The 24,248-nt window shown below is 44.5% G+C and overlaps 1 protein-coding gene across 9 annotated transcripts in view; it reads left to right on the forward strand.

Annotated features, from left to right (window-relative positions):
* The window catches only part of STS (steroid sulfatase), a 174,559-nt gene that overhangs the window by 94,116 nt on the left and 56,195 nt on the right, over positions 1 to 24,248 (forward strand). For all 9 annotated transcript variants that reach the window (XM_082609696.1, XM_082609698.1, XM_082609703.1 and 6 more), the window contains one exon: positions 19,058 to 19,194. In XM_082609696.1, the coding sequence (XP_082465822.1) occupies positions 19,058 to 19,194 (137 nt within the window). The remainder of the gene's footprint in view (positions 1 to 19,057; positions 19,195 to 24,248) is intronic.

Genomic DNA, 24,248 nt, shown 5'->3' on the forward strand with positions numbered 1-24,248 from the left:
AATTGCCTCAATATGGTACCAAAGAATCATAACAGACTGTGACACTATCATATTTATAAAAAAAATTTTCAGGGATCTGAAGACATTTAAATGTGTATCTCTTTGACTGGAATATCCTGAGTAATTTAGGCAGGCCTTACCACCTCTGTGAGACATGGATTCAGGGCTACTCAGAAGCAGAAGAAGGAAAACCTCATCCAAGCAATAACGGTGTTTGTGAAATGTTTTCAGATGCTCTTGAATCAAAATTTTCCGATTGAAACCAGTGCTTTATTTCAGTGGATTGATATAAAAACCAGTTTGGGGGTACACAGCTCTCCCTGGGTTCATTTGTCAAAGGTGATAAGGAAAATGATTTAAACTCTCATTTCTAAAATTTATATTCTCTCTCTGAGCCTTGTGGATGAACTGATTTATACTCAGACGTTTGTTCTCAAGATACTAACTTGTGATGTGAAGATACAGATGACAGGGGCATAAGGGGATGATGCTTTATTGGTTTGTGATTGTCTCACATGAAGTCTGATTAGCCAAATTCAGGTATGTGCCCCGGGATTACAAGCAGGTGTTTCCAAGTTGAGGAGAGTGACGGTGTGGAATATATAACTATGCACTCCACGATCCCTCACTTAATTTACTCTTTTAGGGATAGAACTTATCTTGGGAAGATGCTTCTACTATTAGAGACCTAGATAATTAGCTCAACATATGTTCTAAGCTGTACGGTAATTCGAGACAGGTCATCCTAGACACACTTTAATTAGCAAGAAATCCTTTTTGCTCTGACAGGAATGACCTGTAGATTTCTTAGAAATACTTAGTCTTCCTTATATATGCCCTGAATGAAGGGCCCTTCAGTCATTCCAGCTTTCTCCCTGGTCATGACTCTCATCCATGCTTTGTAAAACAGATCCAGCTTGGGTGCCCAGCTAGGGGTGTGTTCAAGTTTTAGCAGATACTGGTTAGATATATGCCAGGCACTGTGGATATACACATATTCTTGGTCACATTTCATACCCCTCACCTCTTACGTGCTACAAAAGGATCCTGGAAGATGGGTAAAGTGATGTCTTCTTGTGGAGGAATTTGAGGCTCAGAACTTTGGAGTGACAGCAAAAGCCCCACAGGGAATAGTAGATAGTGGGTTAGAGCCCATATCTAACTCTCTCTGAGGGCTCTCCTGAGTGGACCATAACGAGCTTGCTGCCTTCTTTGCTTCCACATCTACTTTGCAGACTTACCAATAAGCTTCGAGTGTGGATTATTTGGAAGAAGACTAGGAAATTCAATACCCCTTCTCCAAATGGAAGCGTCCAGGTCCCATGCCCCCAAAGGAGAACACACCTGAGAATTCTTAGATAAACTCATGTTCGTAGTACAATCCTTACCGTGGCGAGGGAGAAGTGGCTGAGTATTCCGAAAAGATATAGGCTACGTGGTGACGGGTGCATTTAGCAAGTTAATTTTGTTCCCAAGGTAGTTTTTTAGTTCAAGTTGAACTGCATTGAAAAAGGTGCGATGCCAGCGGGTGGAAAGAGATTCACGTTTCCCAACGTCCTTCATAGAGAGAGGCGAACCCGGCTCATTTCTGCCACGGCAAGAGCCAGGTTTGTTGGCCCCTTCCCTCCCTAAAGTCACTGAAACCGGCGTTTCGTTGCTAGAAAAAGCATTTCAGTTGAAAGGAACCACTGTGTGTTTCTCTGCCAGTAAAGACACCCTCACTCTGAAGAAATATTCCAAAATGATGACTTTATACAAACCCACATAATTTGTATAGTTTAGGGTATCCAGTTACTGGATTCATAAATGCATATGAAATCTACCAGGAGTATTCTGTTCTCCAGGTCCTGGTTTATGGAAGTTGCATTGACAATACACACACACACACACACACGTGTGTGTGTGTGTGTGTGTGTTTGTAGCTTTAAAGCCTATACTCAAAAGTGAAATCAATGCTAACCATTTTCAGGTAAGCTCATTTTCAGATATTTCTTGTGCTTCATGAAAGTGTCCTTTAGGGTCTACCAGAAAACAAGTCCAAAAGCTGGAAATGACATAGAGTTCTACTTTTCATCGGATTCCCCAGAGTTGTAAGATCCCCTTTTTCTAACTTCAGCAAACCCTGATCCCTGACCTCTCCCCACAGGGAAGCCATGTGACATCAGAATTATGGGGAGTATGAGTGACTGCGGGCAGGAACATCCACAGGGGAATGTCCTGCCCTTGGTGGGGAGTCATGGGCAAGAGCCCCCCACCCCAAACCTTTTCTGTAGTCTGCAGTTTCATAGTAAATAAATATGCCTTCGTACAAGCATCGCTTGTGTCATGGTAACGCCCTCAGACCTGTGACAGCTGATGAATGTATCATCGGATATCTGACCTTTCATCCTGTCCTGGTGCCGTCAGTGTTTCGCACACTCAGGGTCCTGAGATGCATTTACAGGGCACCTCCAGCCTAGCCTTTCACTTGCCCCCTGGGCTGTGGTCTCAGTGGCTGTGATGAATAGCTGTGATTGGACACAGAGCTTCTTTGGAGCAAAGGGACCATTTTATTAGTTTAAATAAGAGTTTAAGCCAGAAAAGAATGGGGTGACATGGACTTTAGTTCTTGGTAAGAAAAGTAAATCAGATGAAAGATTAAGGGCAACACACAGGGAGACACACGTGTACAGACACGTTCAAAAGTGGAAAGGTTAAATAATTGAAGAATTGTCTTGTTCAATAAGGGCAGATGCTACTTGATTGGTTTCCTTTTTTTAAAAAAATATTTATTTATTTATTAAGCTGCACCAGATCTTAGTTGCAGCATGTGGGCTCTTAGTTGCGGCATGTCTGTGGGATCTAGTGCCGTGACCAGGGATCAATCCTGGGCCCCCTGCATTGGGAACACGGAATTTTAACCCCTGGACGACCAGGGAAGTCCCTTGGCTCCTTTTCTAACTTTCATCGGGCAACAGGACATGAATTTAGGAACGGGGAGTGGTTCTTTGGATGTACCCCTCCTTCCAGGTTGAGCAGGCTGCAAGCGGAATGCAGTGCTGGAGGATGCTTGTCTTCAGCCATCCTGGGTCCAGGCCCACGGCATTCCTACCTGAATGGGGTCTGGATAAAGCGCGCTCGGACCTTCTTCCCTTTTTCATCAAACCCCCAGATCTCTTTGGTGCCCCCAGGATTATGGCCCAAACGGGAATCAGGAGGTGTGAGCTTTGGTACATCAGGCGTTAAGGCGCAAATACGCGGAGGCCCAGGCTGGCAAGGAAATGCATGACGGGTGGGATGAGGCTTGGGGCCCGAGGGAGCTGGATTTGGTGCAGCCCATTTGGATGTCTGGCTCCTGAGGGCTCCTGCTAACTACGGCCCCGAAGGAGTGTGGGTGGTACTCGCAGCATCCCAGCGTCCCAGAGAAATCAGAAATACTGATTTGCGTGTGTGCGGGGGACTGTTTTGGGGGATTATTTTTTCTTTTTTTTTTTTTTTTTTGCGGTACGCGGACCTCTCACTGTTGTGGCCTCTCCCGTTGCGGAGCACAGGCTCCGGACGTGCAGGCTCAGTGGCCATGGCTCACGGGCCCAGCTGCTCCGCGGCATGTGGGATCTTCCCGGACCGGGGCACAAACCCGTGTCCCCTGCATCGGCAGGTGGACTCTCGACCACTGCGCCACCAGGGAAGCCCGGGGGGGGGATTTTTTTAAGTTGGAAATTTCTCGATTTTTAAAAATATTGGCCTGTTTTTTTAGCATTCGGTCCTGATGTTGAGCGAATTGCTGTGTGCTCCATGTCTTAGAAGGGATCCCCATTATACTCACTTCCCTGCTTCCCTCTGGCGAAGCGTGAGGGTGGGCTGCTCACATCCTGCACGTGCTTCTTTCGTGGGTCCAGGCTGGGAGGGAACCTGTAGAATAGATGACCTATCTTTATATCGGGCATCCACCTACTAACAGAGGTATTCCAGACAGGGCAGGTTTCCTGGGATGGGGTAACACAGGCAGTCTTGTTTGTTTCCCTTGTAGGGTCCATTCAAGGGGGCACACCCCCATGCTGTTGTACCCCCATCCTTTTAGGGCACTCATGAGCACTTGGCATGGTTACCCAGCCATACTTCCTCTACCTACTTCCAGGACAAGTCACGATGAACCCTTCGGCGAGGCAGTCCCCACTCATCGCCCACCTGCATTGTCCCCAGAGATAGTCTACGAGGATCCTTGTGTCCACTTAACTGGGCGGGGGGCCTTCTCCAGAGAGGAAGGGGACTCCGTCTAGAAAGCTGAGAGTGGACAGGGCCTCTCGTCAGTTTGTCGTGAGCCTGTCCTCTTTGCCGGGGACCAAAGGGGGCATGCATAGACTTGAAGGAGGGGGACGGTGAGGAGGAAGAAGAGAAGAAACAGAAACAGAAGTAGAAGGAGGAAAAGAAGCAAAAACAGAAGAAGCAGCAGAAACTGGAGAAGCAGCAGAAGCAGAAACAGAAGGAGTTTGGAAATCCATCCTCTTCCCTCGTGTCAAATCTCCTATTACAACGATTTCCATTGTTACTTCTTTCCTACTTCCTGAAGCATAAAGAAATTTGACTTTTTGTCCTACAGATGTTCAATACCTCTGGGTTAGGATACTTAACGAATGAACGCCAGGTAATTTAAAACCGGAAGCATCAAAGAATCTTCCCACCACCTGTTCCGGACTGGGGCGTGTGGCTGACCTCAAGCTCTTTGATTGAAGTTCCGCTGTGCATGGACGGTTGAGCCCGATTACGGATGGTGTCTCTTGTTGGGCGCCCTCACTGTACCCCATTGTGGGTACTAAGCCATATAATCTATAGGAGCCACACAGAGTCACAGGCAAGGCTGTCTGTGAAGGATCGTCTCACAAGGAGACCATCGTGAAGCTTCACAGACGAGGCCATTGTGGGGAAGCTAGGGTGCTTGTGGGGAAGCAGGGGTGCTTGTCATAGCTGGAGGGACGCCAGCAGGATGAAACTCAGGGCAGCATCTTAAATCTCGTTACACAAACCGACTTTCAGACCTGGGCATCTATTTCTTTTCCCTCTGTTTTTGTGGGGGAAAGGTGGCTTTCATGGTTTTCCTGTCTTCGTTTTTTTTTTGTTTTTTTTTTTTTTGCGGTATGCGGGCCTCTCACTGTTGTGGCCTCCCCCGTTGCGGAGCACAGGCTCCGGATGCGCAGGCCCAGCGGCCATGGCTCACGGGCCCAGCCGCTCCGCGGCATATGGGATCCTCCCAGACCGGGGCACGAACCCGTATCCCCTGCATCGGCAGGCGGACTCTCAACCACTGCGCCACCAGGGAGGCCCCTGTCTTCGTTTTTATATTTAAGATATATCTTCGTTTTTCTGTGGTTTTGAAAATAGCATGTGCTACTTTAAAAAATCAAAGCAGCATAAAAATATAAAGAAGTAGAAAGTTAAAATTCCCAGTTTTTCCCCCCTCACAACTAATTGTCATCCAATTAGTGGTATCTTTCTTTTTTTAAAAAATACTGCTTTATAACAAAATTAATCAGTTATACATATACATATGTTCCCATATCCCCTCCCTTTTGCGTCTCCCTCCCACCCTCCCTATCCCACCCCTCCAGGCTGTCACAAAGCACCGAGCTGATCTCCCTGTGCTATGCGGCTGCTTCCCACTAGCTATGTACCTTACGTTTGGTAGTGTATATATGTCCATGCCGCTCTTTCACTTTGTCACAGCTTACCCTTCCCCCTCCCCATATCCTCAAGTCCATTCTCTAGTAGGTCTGTGTCTTTATTCCTGTCTTACCCCTATGTTCTTCATGACATTTTTTTTTCTTAAATTCCATATATATGTGTTAGCATACAGTATTTGTCTTTCTCTTTCTGACTTACTTCACTCTGTATGACAGACTCTAGGTCTATCCACCTCATTACAAATAGCTCAATTTCATTTCTTTTTATGGCTGAGTAATATTCCATTGTATATATGTGCCACATCTTCTTTATCCATTCATCCGATGATGGACACTTAGGTTGTTTCCAGCTCCGGGCTATTGTGAATAGAGCTGCAATGAACATTTTGGTACATGTCTCTTTTTGAATTATGGTTTTCTCAGGGTATATGCCCAGTAGTGGGATTGCTGGGTCATATGGTAGTTCTATTTGTAGTTTTTTAAGGAACCTCCATACCGTTCTCCATAGTGGCTGTACCAATTCACATTCCCACCAGCAGTGCAAGAGTGTTCCCTTTTCTCCACACCCTCTCCAGCATTTATTGTTTCTAGATTTTTGGATGATGGCCATTCTGACTGGTGTGAGATGATACCTCATTGTAGTTTTGATTTGCATTTCTCTAATGATTAATGATGTTGAGCATCCTTTCATGTGTTTGTTGGCAATCTGTATATATTCTGTGGAGAAATGTCTATTAAGGTCTTCTGCCCATTTTTGGATTGGGTTGTTTGTTTTTTTGTTACTGAGCTGCATGAGCTGCTTATAAATTTTGGAGATTAATCCTTTGTCAGTTGCTTCATTTGCAAATATTTTCTCCCATTCTGAGGGTTGTCTTTTGGTCTTGTTTATGGTTTCCTTTGCTGTGCAAAAGCTTTTAAGTTTCATTAGGTCCCATGTGTTTATTTTTGTCTTTATTTCCATTTCTCTAGGAGGTGGGTCAAAAAGGATCTTGCTGTGATTTATGTCATAGAGAGTTCTGCCTATGTTTTCCTCTAAGAGTTTGATAGTTTCTGGCCTTACATTTAGGTCTTTAATCCATTTTGAGCTTATTTTTGTGTATGGTGTTAGAGAGTGATCTAATCTCATACTTTTACATGTACCTGTCCAGTTTTCCCAGCACCACTTATTGAAGAGGCTGTCCTTTCTCCACTGTACATTCTTGCCTCCTTTATCAAAGATAAGGTGACCATATGTGCATGGGTTTATCTCTGGGCTTTCTATCCTGTTCCATTGATCTATCTTTCTGTTTTTATGCCAATACCATACTGTCTTGATTACTGTAGCTTTGTAGTATAGTCTGAAGTCAGGGAGCCTGATTCCTCCAGCTCCATTTTTCGTTCTCAAGATTGCTTTGGCTATTCGGGGTCTTTTGTGTTTCCATACAAATTGTGAAATTTTTTGTTCTAGTTCTGTGAAAAATGCCAGTGGTAGTTTGATAGGGATTGCATTGAATCTGTAGATTGCTTTGGGTAGTAGAGTCATTTTCACAATGTTAATTCTTCCAATCCAAGAACATGGTATATCTCTCCATCTATTTGTATCATCTTTAATTTCTTTCATCAGTGTCTTATAATTTTCTGCATACAGGTATTTTGTCTCCTTAGGTAGGTTTATTCCTAGATATTTTATTCTTTTTGTTGCAATGGTAAATGGGAGTGTTTTCTTGATTTCACTTTCAGATTTTTCATCATTAGTGTATAGGAATGCCAGACATTTCTGTGCATTAATTTTGTATCCTGCTACTTTACCAAACTCATTGATTAGCTCTAGTAGTTTTCTGGTAGCATCTTTAGGATTCTCTATGTATAGTATCATGTCATCTGCAAACAGTGACAGCTTTACTTCTTCTTTTCCAATTTGGATTCCTTTTATTTCCTTTTCTTCTCTGACTACTGTGGCTAAAACTTCCAAAACTATGTTGAATAAGAGTGGTGAGAGTGGGCAACCTTGTCTTGTTCCTGATCTTAGTGGAAATGCTTTCAGTTTTTCACTGTTGAGGACGATGTTGGCTGTGGGTTTGTCATATATGGCCTTTATTATGTTGAGGAAAGTTCCCTCTATGCCTACTTTCTGCAGGGTTTTTATCATAAATGGGTGTTGAATTTTGTCGAAAGCTTTCTCTGCATCTATTGAGATGATCATATGGTTTTTCTCCTTCAATTTGTTAATATGGTGTATCATGTTGATTGATTTGCGTATATTGAAGAATCCTTGCATTCCTGGAATAAACCCCACTTGATCATGGTGTATGATCCTTTTAATGTGCTTTTGGATTCTGTTTGCTAGTATTTTGTTGAGGATTTTTGCATCTATGTTCATCAGTGATATTGGCCTGTAGTTTTGTTTCTTTGTGACATCCTTGTCTGGTTTTGATATCAAGGTGATGGTGGCCTCGTAGAATGAGTTTGGGAGTGTTCCTCCCTCTGCTATATTTTGGAAGAGTTTGAGAAGGATAGGTGTTAGCGCTTCTCTAAATGTTTGATAGAAGTCGCCTGTGAAGCCATCTGGTCCTGGGCTTTTGTTTGTTGGAAGATTTTTTATCACAGTTTCAATTTCAATGCTTGTGATTAGTCTGTTCATATTTTCTATTTCTTCCTGATTCAGTCTTGGCAGGTTGTGCATTTCTAAGAATTTGTCCATTTCTTCCAGGTTGTCCATTTTATTGGCATAGAGTTGCTTGTAGTAATCTCTCATGATCTTTTGTATTTCTGCAGTGTCAGTTGTTACTTCTCCTTTTTCATTTCTAATTCTATTGATTTGAGTCTTCTCCCTTTTTTTCTTGATGAGTCTGGCTAATGGTTTATCAATTTTGTATATCTTCTCAAAGAACCAGCTTTTAGTTTTATTGATCTTTGCTATCGTTTCCTTCATTTCTTTTTCATTTATTTCTGATCTGATTTTTATGATTTCTTTCCTTCTGCTAACTTTGGGGTGTTTTTGTTCTTCTTTCTCTAATTGCTTTAGGTGCAAGGTTAGGTTGCTTATTCGAGATGTTTCCTGTTTCTTAAGGTGGGATTGTATTGCTATAAACTTCCCTCTTAGAACTGCTTTTGCTGCATCCCATAGGTTTTGGGTCATCGTGTCTCCATTGTCATTTGTTTCTAGGTAGTTTTTAATTTCCTCTTTGATTTCTTCAGTGATCACTTCGTTATTAAGTAGTGTATTGTTTAGCCTCCATGTGTTTGTATTTTTTACACATCTTTTCCTGTAATTGATATCTAGTCTTATAGCATTGTGGTCGGAAAAGATAGTTGATACAATTTCAATTTTCTTAAATTTACCAAGGCTTGATTTGTGACCCAAGATATGATCTATCCTGGAGAATGTTCCATGAGCACTTGAGAAAAATGTGTATTCTGTTGTTTTTGGATGGAATGTCCTATAAATATCAATTAAGTCCATCTTGTTTAATGTATCATTTAAAGCTTGTGTTTCCTTATTTATTTTCATTTTGGATGATCTGTCCATTGGTGAAAGTGGGGTGTTAAAGTCCCCTACTATGAATGTGTTATTGTCGATTTCCCCTTTTATGGCTGTTAGTATTTGCCTTATGTATTGAGGTGCTCCTATGTTGGGTGCATAAATATTTACAATTGTTATATCTTCTTCTTGGATCGATCCCTTGATCATTATGTAGTGTCCTTCTTTGTCTCTTCTAGGAGTCTTTATTTTAAAGCCTATTTTGTGTGATATGAGAATTGCTACTCCAGCTTTCTTTTGGTTTCCATTTGCATGGAATATCTTTTTCCATCCCCTTACTTTCAGTCTGTATGTGTCTCTAGGTCTGAAGTGGGTCTCTTGTAGACAGCATATATATGGGTCTTGTTTTTGTATCCATTCAGCCAATCTGTTTTTTGGTGGGAGCATTTAGTCCATTTACATTTAAGGTAATTATCAATATGTATGTTCCTATTCCCATTTCCTTAATTGTTTTGGGTTTGTTATTGTAGGTCTTTTCCTTCTGTTGTGTTTCTTGCCTAGAGAAGTTCCTTTAGCATTTGTTGTAAAGCTGGTTTGGTGGTGCTGAACTCTCTCAGCTTTTGCTTGTCTGTAAACGTTTTAATTTCTCCATCAAATCTGAATGAGATCCTTGCTGGGTAGAGTAATCTTGGCTGCAGGTTTCTCTCCTTCATCACTTTAAATATGTCCTGCCAGTCCCTTCTGGCTTGCAGAGTTTCTGCTGAAAGATCAGCTGTTAACCTGATGGGGATTCCCTTGTGTGTTATTTGTTGTTTTTGCCTTGCTGCTTTTAATATGTTTTCTTTGTATTTAATTTTTGACAGTTTGATTAATATGTGTCTTGGCGTATTTCTCCTTGGATTTATCCTGTATGGGACTCTCTGTGCCTCCTGGGCTTGACTGACTATTACCTTTCCCATATTAGGGAAGTTTTCAACTATAATCTCTTCAAATATTTTCTCAGCCCCTTTCTTTTTCTCTTCTTCTTCTGGAACCCCTATAATTCGAATGTTGGTGCGTTTAATGTTGTCCCAGAGGTCTCTGAGACTGTCCTCAGTTCTTTTCATTCTTTTTTCTTTCTTCTGCTCTGCAGTAGTTATTTCCACTATTTTATCTTCCAGGTCACTTATCTGTTCTTCTGCCTCAGTTATTCTGCTATTGATTCCATCTAGAGTATTTTTCATTTCATTTATTGTGTTTTTAATCGATGCTTGATTCATCTTTAGTTCTTCTAGGTCCTTGTTAACTGTTTCTTGCATTTTGTCTATTTTATTTCCAAGATTTTGGATCATCTTTACTATCATTATTCTGAATTCTTTTTCAGGTAGACTGCCTATTTCCTCTTCATTTGTTAGGTCTGGTGGGTTTTTATCTTGCTCCTTCTCCTGCTGTGTGTTTTTCTGTCTTCTCATTTTGCTTATCTTACTGTGTTTGGGGTCTCCTTTTTGCAGGCTGCAGGTTCGTAGTTCCTGTTGTTTTTGGTGTCTGTCCCCAGTGGCTAAGGTTGGTTCAGTGGGTTGTGTAGGCTTCCTGGTGGAGGGGACTAGTGCCTGTGTTCTGGTGGATGAGGCTGGATCTTGTCTTTCTGGTGGGCAGGTCCACGTCTGGTGGTGTGTTTTGGGGTGTCTGTGGACTTTTTATGATTTTAGGCAGCCTCTCTGCTAATGGGTGGCGTTGGGTTCCTGTCTTGCTAGTTGTTTGGCATAGGGTGTCCAGCACTGTAGCTTGCTGGTCGTTGAGTGAAGCTGGGTGCTGGTGTTGAGATGGAGATCTCTGGAAGATTTTCGCCGTTTGATATTATGTGGAGCTGGGAGGTCTCTTGTGGACCAGTGTCCTGAAGTTGGCTCTCCCACCTCAGAGGCACAGCACTGACTCCTGGCTCCTCAATTTGGGATGATGTGTTGTCTATTCATGTATTCCACAGATGCAGGGTACATCAAGTTGATTGTGGAGCTTTAATCCGCTGCTTCTGAGGCTGCTGGGAGAGATTTCCCTTTCTCTTCTTTGTTCTCACAGCTCCTGGGTCTCAGCTTTGGACTGGGCCCCGCCTCTGCGTGTAGGTCGCGGAGGGCGTCTGTTCTTCGTTCAGACAGGACAGGGTTAAAGGAGCAGCCGCTTCGGGGGAGGGAGGGGCACGGAGGCGGGGCGACGGCGTGACGTTGCACCAGCCCGAGGCGCACCGTGCGTTCTCCCAGGGAAGCCGCCCGTGGATCCCGGGACCCCGGCAGTGACGGGCTGCACAGGCTCCCCGGAAGCGGGGTGTGGACAGTGACCTGCGCTCGCACACAGGCTTCTTGGTGGCGGCAGCAGCAGCCCCAGCGTCCCACGCCCGTCTCTGGGCTCCGCGCTTTCAGCCGCGCCTCGCGCCCGTCTCTGGAGCCTCCTTTAAGCAGCGCTCTGAATTCCCTCTCCTCGCCCACCAGGAAACAAAGAGGGAAGGAAAAGTCTCTTGCCTCTTCGGCAGCTCCAGACTTTTTCCCGGACTCCCTCCCGGCTAGCTGTGGCGCATTAGCCCCTTCAGGCTGTGTTCACGCTGCCAGCCCCAGTCCTCTCCCTGCGCTCCGACTGAAGCCCAAGCCTCAGCTCCCAGCCCCGCCCGCCCCGGGGGCCAAGCAGACAAGCCTCTCGGGCTGGTGAGTGCCGGTCGGCACCGACCCTCTGTGCGGGAATCTCTCCGCTTTGCCCTCCGCACCCCTGTTGCTGCGCTCTCCTCCGCGGCTCCGAAGCTTCCCCCCTCCGCCACCCACAGCCTCTGCCCTCGAAGGGGCTTCTAGTGTGTGGAAACCTTTCCTCCTTCACGGCTCCCTCCCACAGGTGCAGGTCCCGTCCCTATCCTTTTGTCTCTGTTTTTTCTTTTTTCTTTTACCCTACCCAGGTATGTGGGGAGTTTCTTGCCTTTTGGGAGGTCTGAGGTCTTCTGCCAGCGTTCAGTAGGTGTTCTGTAGGAGTTGTTCCACGTGTAGCTGTATTTCTGGTGTATCTGTGGGGAGGAAGGTGATCTCCGCGTCTTACTCTTCCGCCATCTTCCCCGGAAGTCAGTGGTATCTTTCAGTTAGCGGTAAAAATCCATATAGTGGGGGTTTTGTTTTAAAAAATGTATCCTGAAGTGTTCAGTGAATCGTTTGGGGCCACATGCCATAGAAAGTGTGCTTTTAAAAGCTCACCAGGTAAGTACACAGGTTACGTCTCTGCCATTGTCCACTCCTGTATCTGAATAGCATCCAGGGGACCATGGCTCGGACGCCGGTGCATTTATGGAAAGCGTTCACATACACTGGCGCACGGCAGGAACTTCTGGAATCTCTCTCTCTCTCCAGGAGTGAGTTCTGACCCCTACCAGGTTGAGATTCACTCTCCTTCTCTGTATCCATCCTCTGATGTGCTCCATCGTGGAACTTAAAGCAGCTGAGACCAATTAATCACGGTCTTGTCTGAACTGTGAGTTGCTGGTGGCAGGAGCCGGTCCAGCTTAGCTTTATATTTTTAGTGCCTAGAGTCACGTGGGCAGAATAGATGTGAAAGGCCTGGATGGATGAAGTGAACAGCCAGGCGTGTCCACTTCTGTGCGTACAGAGCGGTGGTCACACGGACTCCGGCTGGGTGACTGTTGACACCGCTATCTGGTTTATGCCTCAGTCTAATCACCAGCATCTGAGGGGTCTCAGGAGGAATCCACAGACGTCCCTATTTGCATTCTTATCATTCCCTACGCTGACTCAAATGGGGACACTCTGTGAATAATCAAGGTCAAACTTTGAGAAGAGGAACATGGTATGCAAGACCGTGGCAGACAGAAAAAAAAATAATAACGCCATAGCCATCTTCTTGCCTAGGTTTCACTCACGCGTGGACGGGATGTAAATCTTTTTGATCCTGAGATTGGAGTGATTGCAGGTTGCTGGGAAGGTGCACACCTGCCTTCTGTATTTGTAACAAATAGAGGGAAGGCACGTAGCAGCTGAAAGTTCTGTCTTTTCACACAGCGTGCGAGAAAGTGGCAATAAATTTTCAAGAGCGTTGTTTACTGAAGTGCTCCAGCTAATAAAAAAGGAGCTAAGCAGTTACGGGGAGACATCTCCCTCCCGCCAACTTGCTCCAGCGTCATTTAGTTTTCAAGGTCGTAGAGAGGAGGAGAGACCTGGGCCTTCTGAACGAGGGAGGATGGCCTTTCCTGCGCTCTCTTGAAGGATAAGGCTGAGCAAGGGTTCCTCCCCCACCACCAAAGAGCAGGCTGTCCGTCACATCTCAGGGTGTGTGCAGGGCAGTAATGATGGATGTCTGTCCAGCACAGATGCCCGTGCTACACTGATCACCCCTCTGCTCCCGGAGGGTAAATCTTCCTGATTCAGACTTTGTGCAGCTGGGTACACTTCCCTAAATGTTCCAGGGTTGGTTTTTGTGTAGAAAACCTCATCAGTCTTCTTGGACACCTAGCACCTTGGCTGGTATCGGTCATGGGCAGTCTACTGGATGCCAAAGAGATTACAGAAAAATAATTCTCTACATAGGTGCATATTTATACTCAATGCAAGAATGGCCCTCTCCCCTTCCACTCAGGGTCCCCCTACATTACAAGACAGAAATCACATCCCGTGGTCATTGATTGAGCCCCAAAGGGGTACCTCTTGGACTCAACTCAACTGTTCTTCCTGCTCTCTTTACGAAGGACGTTGGTCTTGGGCTCCCTTGTTTGCTTGTTGCCCCCACTTTATCCTTTGCTTTTTCATTCTCACCTCACGTTTTCAAATGCCTTCATCTTGTGATCCCTGTGATTATAAAATGCCAGTAATGTTGATGGCTGCCTCTTTCCTCAGTTTTCTTTTTTTTTTCCCAAGCTGTTGGGCGTGCAGTAGCTCATCCTTCTCTGCCAATCACATCCTGCATTTTTTTTTTTTTTTTTTTTTGCGGTATGTGGACCTCTCACTGTTGTGGCCTCTCCCGTTGCGGAGCACAGGCTCCGGACGCGCAGGCTCAGCGGCCGTGGCTCACAGGCCCAGCCGCTCCACAGCATGTGGGACCTTCCCGGACCGGGGCATGAACCCGTGTCCCCTGCATCGGCAGGAGGACTCTCAACCACTGCGCCACCAGGGAAGCCCACATCCTGCATTTTAAGTTATGACCATGTACGTGCTTGGGAAATGGAGTTTTTAAGCTTCCTTGTCTATTTTCCTTAACGCTAAGTCTAAAGATAAATAGGAGACCAGATGAGCCTCAGGTGGCCCTGAGATTGTACCCATTCGTAATGTAACTGTCTATTTTGGGACGAGTATGAAGAGTGAGATTTTATGTTCCTTTTGGGAAATCCAAGCCAGTTTTTAGGGCCCTAATCTGCTTCTTGAGAAGGAGGTACAGTGCATCCAGGTGTGAGGAAACGTGCACCCAGAATGACTGGGGTGGAAATTGAACAGGCCACCTGTGTGGCCAAAGTCCCTGGTGTACCATGGCTTAGTCTCACTTCTTTCAGGGTCTTCAAGGGTATGTACCCTTTGAGGTACCCAAGGGATGCCTTTGGTACACATGCTCATGCGAAGATCATCAGCTTGGATGACAGCCCCTGTGCATCTGTCTGCACACGAATATCTCTTCTTTTCTTTCTGAGAGGCAACAGTGAGATTTATACAACAGAGGTTGTGGGTTCTAATTCTCCTGCCTTCAAACTCTAGTTACTGAGAGAAGTGGGGCAAGCCACTTATAACCTTTTTTTTTTTTTTTTTTGCTTTCTTAGTTGTGAAATAATAACAGTATTTCTTCATTTTATGCTCTTGTAAAAGAAAAAAATATGACAGAATTCATCTCCCAGTGCTGGAAATATAAAACACTATTCAAGTAATCAACAACATGACCCAGCAATCCCACTACTAGGCATATACCCTGAGAAAACCATAATTCAAAAAGGGACATGTACCAAAATGTTCATTGCAGCTCTATTCACAATAGCCCGGAGCTGGAAACAACCTAAGTGTCCATCATCGGATGAATGGATAAAGAAGATGTGGCACATATATACAATGGAATATTACTCAGCCATAAAAAGAAATGAAACTGAGCTATTTGTAATGAGGTGGATAGACCTAGAGTCTGTCATACAGAGTGAAGTAAGTCAGAAAGAGAAAGACAAATACCGTATGCTAACACATATATACGGAATTAAAAAAAAAATGTCATGAAGAACCTAGGGGTAAAACGGGAATAAAGACACAGACCTACTTGAGAATGGACTTGAGGATATGGGGAGGGGGAAGGGTAAGCTGTGACAAAGCGAAAGAGAGGCATGGACATATATACACTACCAAACGTAAGGGAGATAGATAGTGGGAAGCAGCCGCATAGCACAGGGAGATCAGCTCGGTGCTTTGTGACCGCCTGGAGGGGTGGGATAGGGAGGGTGGGAGGGAGGGAGATGCATGAGGGAAGGGATGTGGGAACAGATGTATATGTATGACTGATTCACTTTGTTATAAAGCAGAAACTAATTAAAAAAAATTAAAAAAAAGTAATCAACAACAAGTTGCTGAATTTGCTGTTTTCAGAGAACAGGAAGTGCGTGACTACTCATCGTGTGTTCTTTTGTGTTTATTTTCTGTTCCCAAAAGCGAGCGACCTTGAAAGTGTGATACTCAGTAGATGGGAGCAGTTGACTCACTAGTGCAGTAGGAGCTGAAGGAACCCAAGTTGTAGTCACTTTAGGAAACGGAAAATGAATTTAGAGGAGTGTCATCCATTTATTTATTAGAGGTAAAGTTATGGCATTTGTGAGACCCAGCTGTAAATTTGAAGTGGTTTTGGTTCTCATGAGGGGTTAGGTTCGTAAGTAAACATATACAAGCAACGTTGCTTGAATTAAATAGATTCTTCCTTTAGAACTTTTGCTCATTGTTTGAGTTAAATAGACTCTTCCTTTAGAACTTTTTACTTGTTGCTTGAATTAAATAGATTCTTCCTTTAGAACTTTTTACTTGTTGCTTGAATTAAATAGATTCTTCCTTTAGAACTTGTTACTTGTTGCTTGAATTAAATAGATTCTTCCTTTAGAACTTTTTACTTGTTGCTTGAATTAAATAGATTCTTCCTTTAGAACTTGTTACTTGTTGCTTGAATTAAATAGATTCTTCCTTTAGAACTTTTGCTCAATGGCAAAAATGTCAAACACAGGGTGTGATTCCTCCAAAACAGCCAGAGACTTTTTTTTTTTTTTTTTTTTTTTTTTTTTTGCGGTATGCGGGCCTCTCACTGTTGTGGCCTCCCCCGTTGCGGAGCACAGGCTCCGGACGCGCAGGCCCAGCGGCCATGGCTCACGGGCCCAGCCGCTCCGCGGCATATGGGATCCTCCCAGACCGGGGCACGAACCCGTATCCCCTGCATCGGCAGGCGGACTCTCAACCACTGCGCCACCAGGGAGGCCCCAGCCAGAGACTTTTGACTTAGGTTAGAAGTTTGGAGATATAGATCTACATATATAGATAGACACACACACAGACACATACGTGTGTGTGTGTATATATGTATAAAATATTTATACATATATGTGTATATATATTATTTTGTATATATAAAATATATATACACGCATATATATATATATATATATATATATATAATAATACCTGCTGTAGAGCAACTTGTACATGAACCACGTTGCATTCATGAGTCCCAAGTAGTTCACTAAAGTTCTGGGTGGTACTTTTGAAGCTGAAAGAGCTAATGCAATATTTCATTGAATAACAGAGGTTTACAGAACCGATGCTACCTGCCAGTCACCGTGCTGGTGCCAGGAATCCACAGATGTAGATGACATGCCCCAGCCTGTGGTCTAGTGGGAGAAGGAGAGCATATAAGTGACCCTTGGGTAGACCAGCAAATGCTTTATTAGAAATTACATTCATTCACCCATTAATGCATTCATTCCCTTCTTCATTTGTGCCCTGATAGCCTTCACAAGGGCACTCACTCAGTATTCCCTTTTAGCCAGAAAGGAATTGCTGATGGTTGCCTGGAGTGAGGTATAGGAGAAGGCTGCTGCATGAAATTGAAACACAGCAATTGAGTGTATTTCTCAGAGGTCCACTAGATGTCAAGAGGAAGTGATGTGACTTACTGATCCCTTTGAGCAGACTCGGATGTGAACCCCCAGACCTCCTTACAGTAACCATGCTGCCTGGCAGTTGTCCCAAGGACCACATGTGCACAGTGACTTTTAACGCTCCAGAGACTTAGAATGCTCCAGCATCTGTGCTTTCTCAACAATTCCACCAGAGTAGGTTTAGGTGTACTCTGAACTACGAAAAGCTTTTGCAATACCATCCGTCTCTCTCGACTAAAGTACAGATTGAGGCCAGTTCAGAGGATGTTCCATTTAACTTCCAAAATTCAGTATTGACAGTGGAGTGTTCCTGCCAGGAGACTTGTTCTATAGTAGAAGGTGGGCAACATGGTGGCACGCAGGGTTGAACTGGCTTTCAACTGTGGATCTAAGTAGTTGACAACTCAAGATACTGTCTTTACTAGATAGGAATGTGCATGCGTGCGTGTGTGTGTGTGTGTGTTTTCCAGAAAGAATACAGTTTTGTAGGTGCTTCAATTCATATAAATTTCAGAGAGAGAGGGAAGAATAGAATTCAAGAAAAAAGTAGGTCATTCTCCCATACATTTTTTTTTCTGAGTTGTCTCTTTGGAGAATATCTCAAGGACATAGCACATCAGTCTGCTGATCTGTAGAGGGTACAATGAGCTACCTATGGAGAGAGACTTGCCATCCCCCAAATAAGAGATTCAGTATTCAGCATCATTCAGTGGTGTTTTCTGAATTTTCAAACTGCATCGTGTCATCATAGGTTGATCCTAATCAGAATGGTGGCCATATCTTCTTTATGCATTAATTCGTTGATGGACACTTAGGTTGCTTCCATGTCTTGGCTGTTGTGAATAGTGCTGCTGTGAACATACGGGAATGGATGAGGAAGGTGTGGTACATATATACAATGGAATATTACTCAGCCACTAAAAAGAATGAAATAATGCCATTTGCAGCAACATGGGTGGATCTGGAGATTATCATACTAAGTGAAGTAAGTCAGAAAAAGACAAATATTATATGATACTGCTTATACATGAAATCTTAAAAAACTGATACAAATGAACTTATTTACAAAACAGAAGCAGACTCACAGACTTAGAGAACAAACTTATGGTTACCAGTGGGTAAGGGTAGCAGGGAGAGATAGATTGGGAGTTTGGGATCGACACGTACACGCTGCCATATTTAAAATAGATCACCAGGCCTCCCTGGTGGCGCAGTGGTTGAGAGTCCACCTGCCGATGCAGGGGATACGGGTTCGTGCCCCGGTCTGGGAGGATCCCATATGCCGCGGAGCGGCTGGGCCCGTGAGCCATGGCCGCTGGGCCTGCGCATCCGGAGCCTGTGCTCCGCAACGGGAGAGGCCACAACAGTGAGAGGCCTGTGTACCGCAAAAAAATAAAAATAAAAAAAAAAATAAAATAAAATAGATCACCAACAGGGACCTTCTGTATAGCACAGAGAACTCTGCTCAATATCCTGTAATAACCTAAATGGGAAAAGAACTTGAAAAACAACAGATACAGGTATATGGATAACTGAATCCCTTTGCTGTATGCCCGAAACCAACACAACATTGTTAATCAACTACATTCCGATACAAAATAAAAAAAAATTTTTAAAGTTCACTGCCATTAAGTCGGAGCTGATTTAATTTTCCTTAGTTAGTATGCTGAATCTGATATCATCGTTTGAGACTGAAATTATAAGTGCCATCTTTTTTTACCAAGGGAATATACATTTTCACTTTCAGAATAAAAACAAACAAACAACAACGGTGGCCAACATGTTTATTTTGCTCTTAGATTTTGGTTTTTTTTTTTTCAGGAATGCTAAGACCCCTTTCTTGCTTGTCCTGGCTTTCCTACACATGCACACGGCTCTCTTCTCTTCGAAGGACTTTGCCGGCAAAAGTAAACACGGCGCTTATGGAGATGCTGCCGAGGAAATGGATTGGAGTGTTGGTATGTGTATCTTTATCTTCAGTCTGTCCTTCAAATGTGACTGAGGCTTTTCCTGCTTCTATCTCATGTTCTCTGAGTTTCCACCTATGTCCCCGATGCCTTTAGAGACAGCACGTGCTTTTTGTTTTTGTGTTTCAAAAAAAAGGAAGCCAAACAAACACTAACTGTGAAAGGTAAGCAGAGTATAAAAAGCATCTCAGCCCCGAGTCCATGCTTGCGGTTACCGGTGGATACAGCAGCAAGAGGAGTCTGGGTCTGTGGGCTGGTGATCAAAGAGATGAACGAAGAAAAGGAATCACAGCATTAATCCTTATCACCACTTATTATTTTAGCAATTCAATGTGAACAACCCCTTGTCTGTAGCAAAGTTAGGCACAGGGTAGATTCGGGAGGCAGAGGACCCTCCATGGGCTACGGCCTTGGTGAGTCTCGATGCAGTAGCCCTGGGGTCTTCCATGGATGCTGTGAGCCCCACTGTGTTTCCTTCTTCTCCAGCTTGTGTTCTTCTTGCTGCGTCTGTGAGGACGGCAGGGATTGCCTTGCTCTCTGTGTCCCTTCTCCCTAAGCAGATTACCCTATTTCTGAGAAACGTAGCATGTTTTTCAGAGGTACTGGGAAGACTTCCTTCTGAGGTTTCCTTTTTATTATTTTTTATTTTTTTATTTTTTTTGCGGTACGCGGGCCTCTCACTGCTGTGGCCTCTCCCGTTGCGGAGCACAGGCTCCGGACGCGCAGGCTCAGCGGCCATGGCTCACGGGCCCAGCCGCTCCGCGGCATGTGGGATCTTCCTGGACCGGGGCACGAACCCGTGTCCCCTGCATCGGCAGGCGGACTCTCAACCCCTGCGCCACCAGGGAAGCCCTGAGGTTTCCTTTTTAAACGGTGTCTTGCACATCGACGCGAGATCATGGTGACCGTGCTCTCTTCTGCACAGCTAAGCAGTCTTGGGTCTATTCCACAGAGTGTAGAGGAAGCCAGAGTATGTGGGTCAAGCAAAGGGATGGAAAATCAATGGGTTCTGAACTTCGCATTCAATTCCTGTCTATCCCAGAGATGTCTCTTTTGGTGACGTTTTTGTCTCCATCTGGACAAAATTGGACAAAATTGAGCAAATGGCACCCGTAAACAGGTTGCTTAAGATTTTTGCATATTTCCTTTCTTTTCCTTCCCCTCTTCCTCTCGTTCTTCCTTCCTTTTCTTTTTATGCCCTGGATTGATCGTTTTTTCATCGAGGTGTTTTGGAGATATTTGAACATGGCCGCAGAGTTTCTTGGTTGGTTTGTATTAAAAGCAAACTGAGCGTGATTTGGTCACCAACGTTGGGAATGACAAGAACAAGGTTTGTTTCCTTTAAATCTTCTAAGGAGCACCGTCTTTTGGACAAGATGACTGTACCCTTATTCTAGCTTCTAGCTCCTTCGGTTACTATCTCCGTGAACTTGAGAGATGTCTTAAACCTGTGGGCCTGATGAATTCAGACAAGGTAACTTCCAAGTTTCTTTCTTTTCTAACCTCTGTGGTGCTGTCAGACAACAGAAGTGAGCACAGATGCTGAATACGTACTAGGAAAAACAAAACCAGAACAACCTGCCTAATGAGATTCGTAAGAAGAATTCATTATACTTAGGGCTTTGACAGACACCCATACAAGCCTGCCTTCTTTCACTTTTCATTCTTAAAACGTTGCATGTAAATTAGTTTACATTTAACACACCGTCGTAGTGTAAATCAGTAGAGTACTTCGTAGTGTGAGTCAGTAGAATATTTTATCTCTTTAATGAGCGTTATCTGTTAGTGTAACAGGTTTCGTGTACAGCTCTCTGACGTTTGTTGTCTAGCAAGCAAACTCATGCTGGTGTCATCACACTTACTGATTAATTTTTATTTAATTAGAGCAGTGCATATGCCTACCCTGACTCATCAAAAAAGTCTAACTTCCAATGCTTTCCTGCTACTGGTCCCTCTTGAATAAAACAGAGAATGTTTTTTAATCTTCGAGATCTGCGTTAGACCCTGATATCATATTAATAGATGACTGCATTCTTTTTTTGCCAAAAAATAAAAATCCTTCCCTTAAGCCATTACATTCATTTCTCAGGATGTTTCTGTTGTTTTACAAATACCTCTGAGCATTTGGAGGAATATTCCTTCTTTCCAAAAAGAGCCTTTTATTGTCACACAGAAGGGGACTGTAGCACTCTGGATAATTATGTAATAAAATAACATGAGAGTATTGGCTTAAAAAGAAATGCTGCTAGTACCACGGGCAGCTGAGCTACAAGATGTTACCCAGAGACGGTACGTCTCTGTCCTTGAGAGCATTTTCTCTCTAAATGTTTGGAGGCAACATCGTTTCTCTGTACCTGTAAAGGCAAATTCATAAAAAGAACCTTTCTTATTTAATTGTCCGCCATGACCAATCTCACCCCATATCATGGTGCTGGATGGCCTTATTCTTACCTGTGTGATGGCTGTAGCTGGTCTTGTTATCATGACGCGGGAAGGACTGACCGCACAGATGTGGTGTAAGGTCTATGCCATGGAGCTCGTGGTAAAAGCTGGCAGGGGGAGCTGAAATCCTGGAACTCTAATACTGCCATGCAGTTCGAGGGGTGGGCAATGTTCTAAGACTCACAGCCGCCGCCTACGAAGTGCGTGCCCTGCACCTGGCCCGGGGCTTCACAGGTGGCCCCTCCCTTCGTGCTGTCAGCAACCAGGGCAGCATTCCTGCTGCGTCACAGTGTGGTATACAGTCGACAGTAAGTCACAGGGAAAGAGCTGGTTCCTTCCTTCATCACCTCTAGTAGATGCCATTTGTGTGCCTACCTTTTTTTTTTTTTCAGGGAGAATGCAATGATGATGAGACCTTGGCTCAAGAGAATTTAGGGGCTCCTAAGGGATTTAAGATTCTTCCAGTTGATCCTGTAATAACCCAGAGCAGAAAGGAATGAATGAGTGTCCTGAGGGAGGTGCAGATAACGCTCGAGTGGTTTCGAAGGGGAAGGGTCTCCGTATGTGACCAGTGGCTGGCCTCACCATTTCAGCAGGGCACACTTAATGGGTGGAGCCTTTGGGCAGTCGTGGCTCTATTGCGGAGTCTGATTTTCAGCTTCTCAAGCAGCAGAGCTTTGGGGGAGGAACAAATGGGTAAAATCACAGTGTTTTCCAATGCACTCCAAGTAGTTTTTCTTTGCGGGGGGGCAGGTGTGTGTCATTCTGTCTGGTTTTTTTTTGTTTTTTTGTGTGTGTGTGTGTGGTACGCGGACCTCTCACTGTTGTGGTGGCCTCTCCCGTTGCGGAGCACAGGCTCCGGACGCGCAGGCTCAGCAGCCATGGCTCATGAGCCCAGCCGCTCCACGGCATGTGGGATTTTCCCGGACCGGGGCATGAACCCGTGTCCCCTGCATCGGCAGGCGGACTCTCAACCACTGCGCCACCAGGGAAGCCCCCCTCTGTCTGTTTTAATGACATCTACCAGAGACCTGTGAATGGGTGGGGGGCAGGGGGAGCGGGTGGAGGGGTGGAAGTGGTTCCAGCCAGTGGTTTGTTATCTGTGACGTGTCCCCGTTCCAGTGCTCACAGCTGCAGGGGGTCGGGTGGAATTTGCCTGCAATGGGCTTTTATTTTGCTCAGGATGAGACTAGCAGATTCTGTAACCTACAAAGAGAATGCAAGTCGAGAACAATGAGGTGAACGTAAAAATAAATCTCTGACTTCAAATCAAACCTTTCAATTAAAAAAAAAATCCCTGCCACTTCTAAGGGTTGGGACCCAGTGGCTTACGTGAGATTCTTTCTTTCAAACAAAAACACTAAGTCTTTTTCTTACGTGGAAGAAACACCGACCTTCTTAGTGGGACCCCGGAAGTCTTCAGGAGTTTGGTTGTCAATTGCTTGGGGTCTGTGATCTGGCACCCCTACGGGCCGTGTCTGATAAGGCAACCTCAGTTTCTCCCGCTAGTGATATTCCCGTTGGGGCTCTGGGCAGCGCCACCGTCTGTGGGTACAGAAATGGAACAACGAACCCAGCGGAAGGAAAAATAATGGATGAATTCATGAAAGGCGAGCTGGGGGGATGGTACAGAATGAATCCTTTTCCATACCTGCGGTGTAGTCAGCCATGTGCCACAGAGCTTTCTTGGCCACACGTCAAATCTGTCTTGACAAATGGAGAATACATTGGAAAGCCTCATTTAGCCGGAGGTCAGGATGGTCCCAAGAACCTTGAGAAACCCAAGGAAACTCTGAAAATAAGGCTTAGGGATTGGTCCAAGTCCCTCAAACATACAGTATAATTCTAACCAGGGTTTGGCTTATTGGACATAGGTCTAAGGAATGATCTGTTTAAAAATGGACTGTTCCTAAAACTCTTGGATTAAAATAGTCGTTGGAGTCTGAAATGCAGTGTACGGTGAATAACCCCTCAGTGACAGGTGCATTTACTCAGGCAAAAGTGCTCTGGTTGAGTTTCTGTAGAAGACATCTTCTTTAGAATGCTATAGACCAGGCCCATAGTAGGTACCCAGCAAGTAATTTTTCAAGGTCAAGTCACGGGAAGCAGGTGCCTCTTAGTTGTAAGGCCCTGACTGTGGTGCTGGTATTGATAGGAAAGCATGGCTTTTTCTTACACATGTGGATACTGGTCCAAAACATGTGGGAGTGGATTCGATGGCCTTGCAAGAATATTAAAAGCAGTCGAGCACCTTGTGACTCAAGATGTATCTCCATCTTAATCCAGGATAAAAGTTTCAGAATCCACCTCCCTGTTTCTAGTTCTCGAGAACTAACACTGCAATGTCGATATTCTTTGTCCTTCTGCTGTTCCATAGAGAGTGTCACCTGAGCTGTAAGGTTGTGTGTTTCGCTTGGGATTCAATACATCAATTTTCCATCTTGAATTTTTAAAATGCTCTTATTCTTGATAAATGAGACCTTCTTTAAAACGTGAAAATCTGTACTCAGCCGTAAAAAGGAACAGAACTGGGTCATTTGTAGAGACGTGGATGGACCTAGAGACGGTCCTACAGAGTGAAGTAAGTCAGAAAGAGAAAAACA

This window comes from Mesoplodon mirus (genome assembly GCF_964341445.2).
Source record: "Mesoplodon mirus genome assembly, chromosome: X".
In the NCBI taxonomy this organism is placed as follows: Eukaryota; Metazoa; Chordata; class Mammalia; order Artiodactyla; family Ziphiidae; genus Mesoplodon; species Mesoplodon mirus.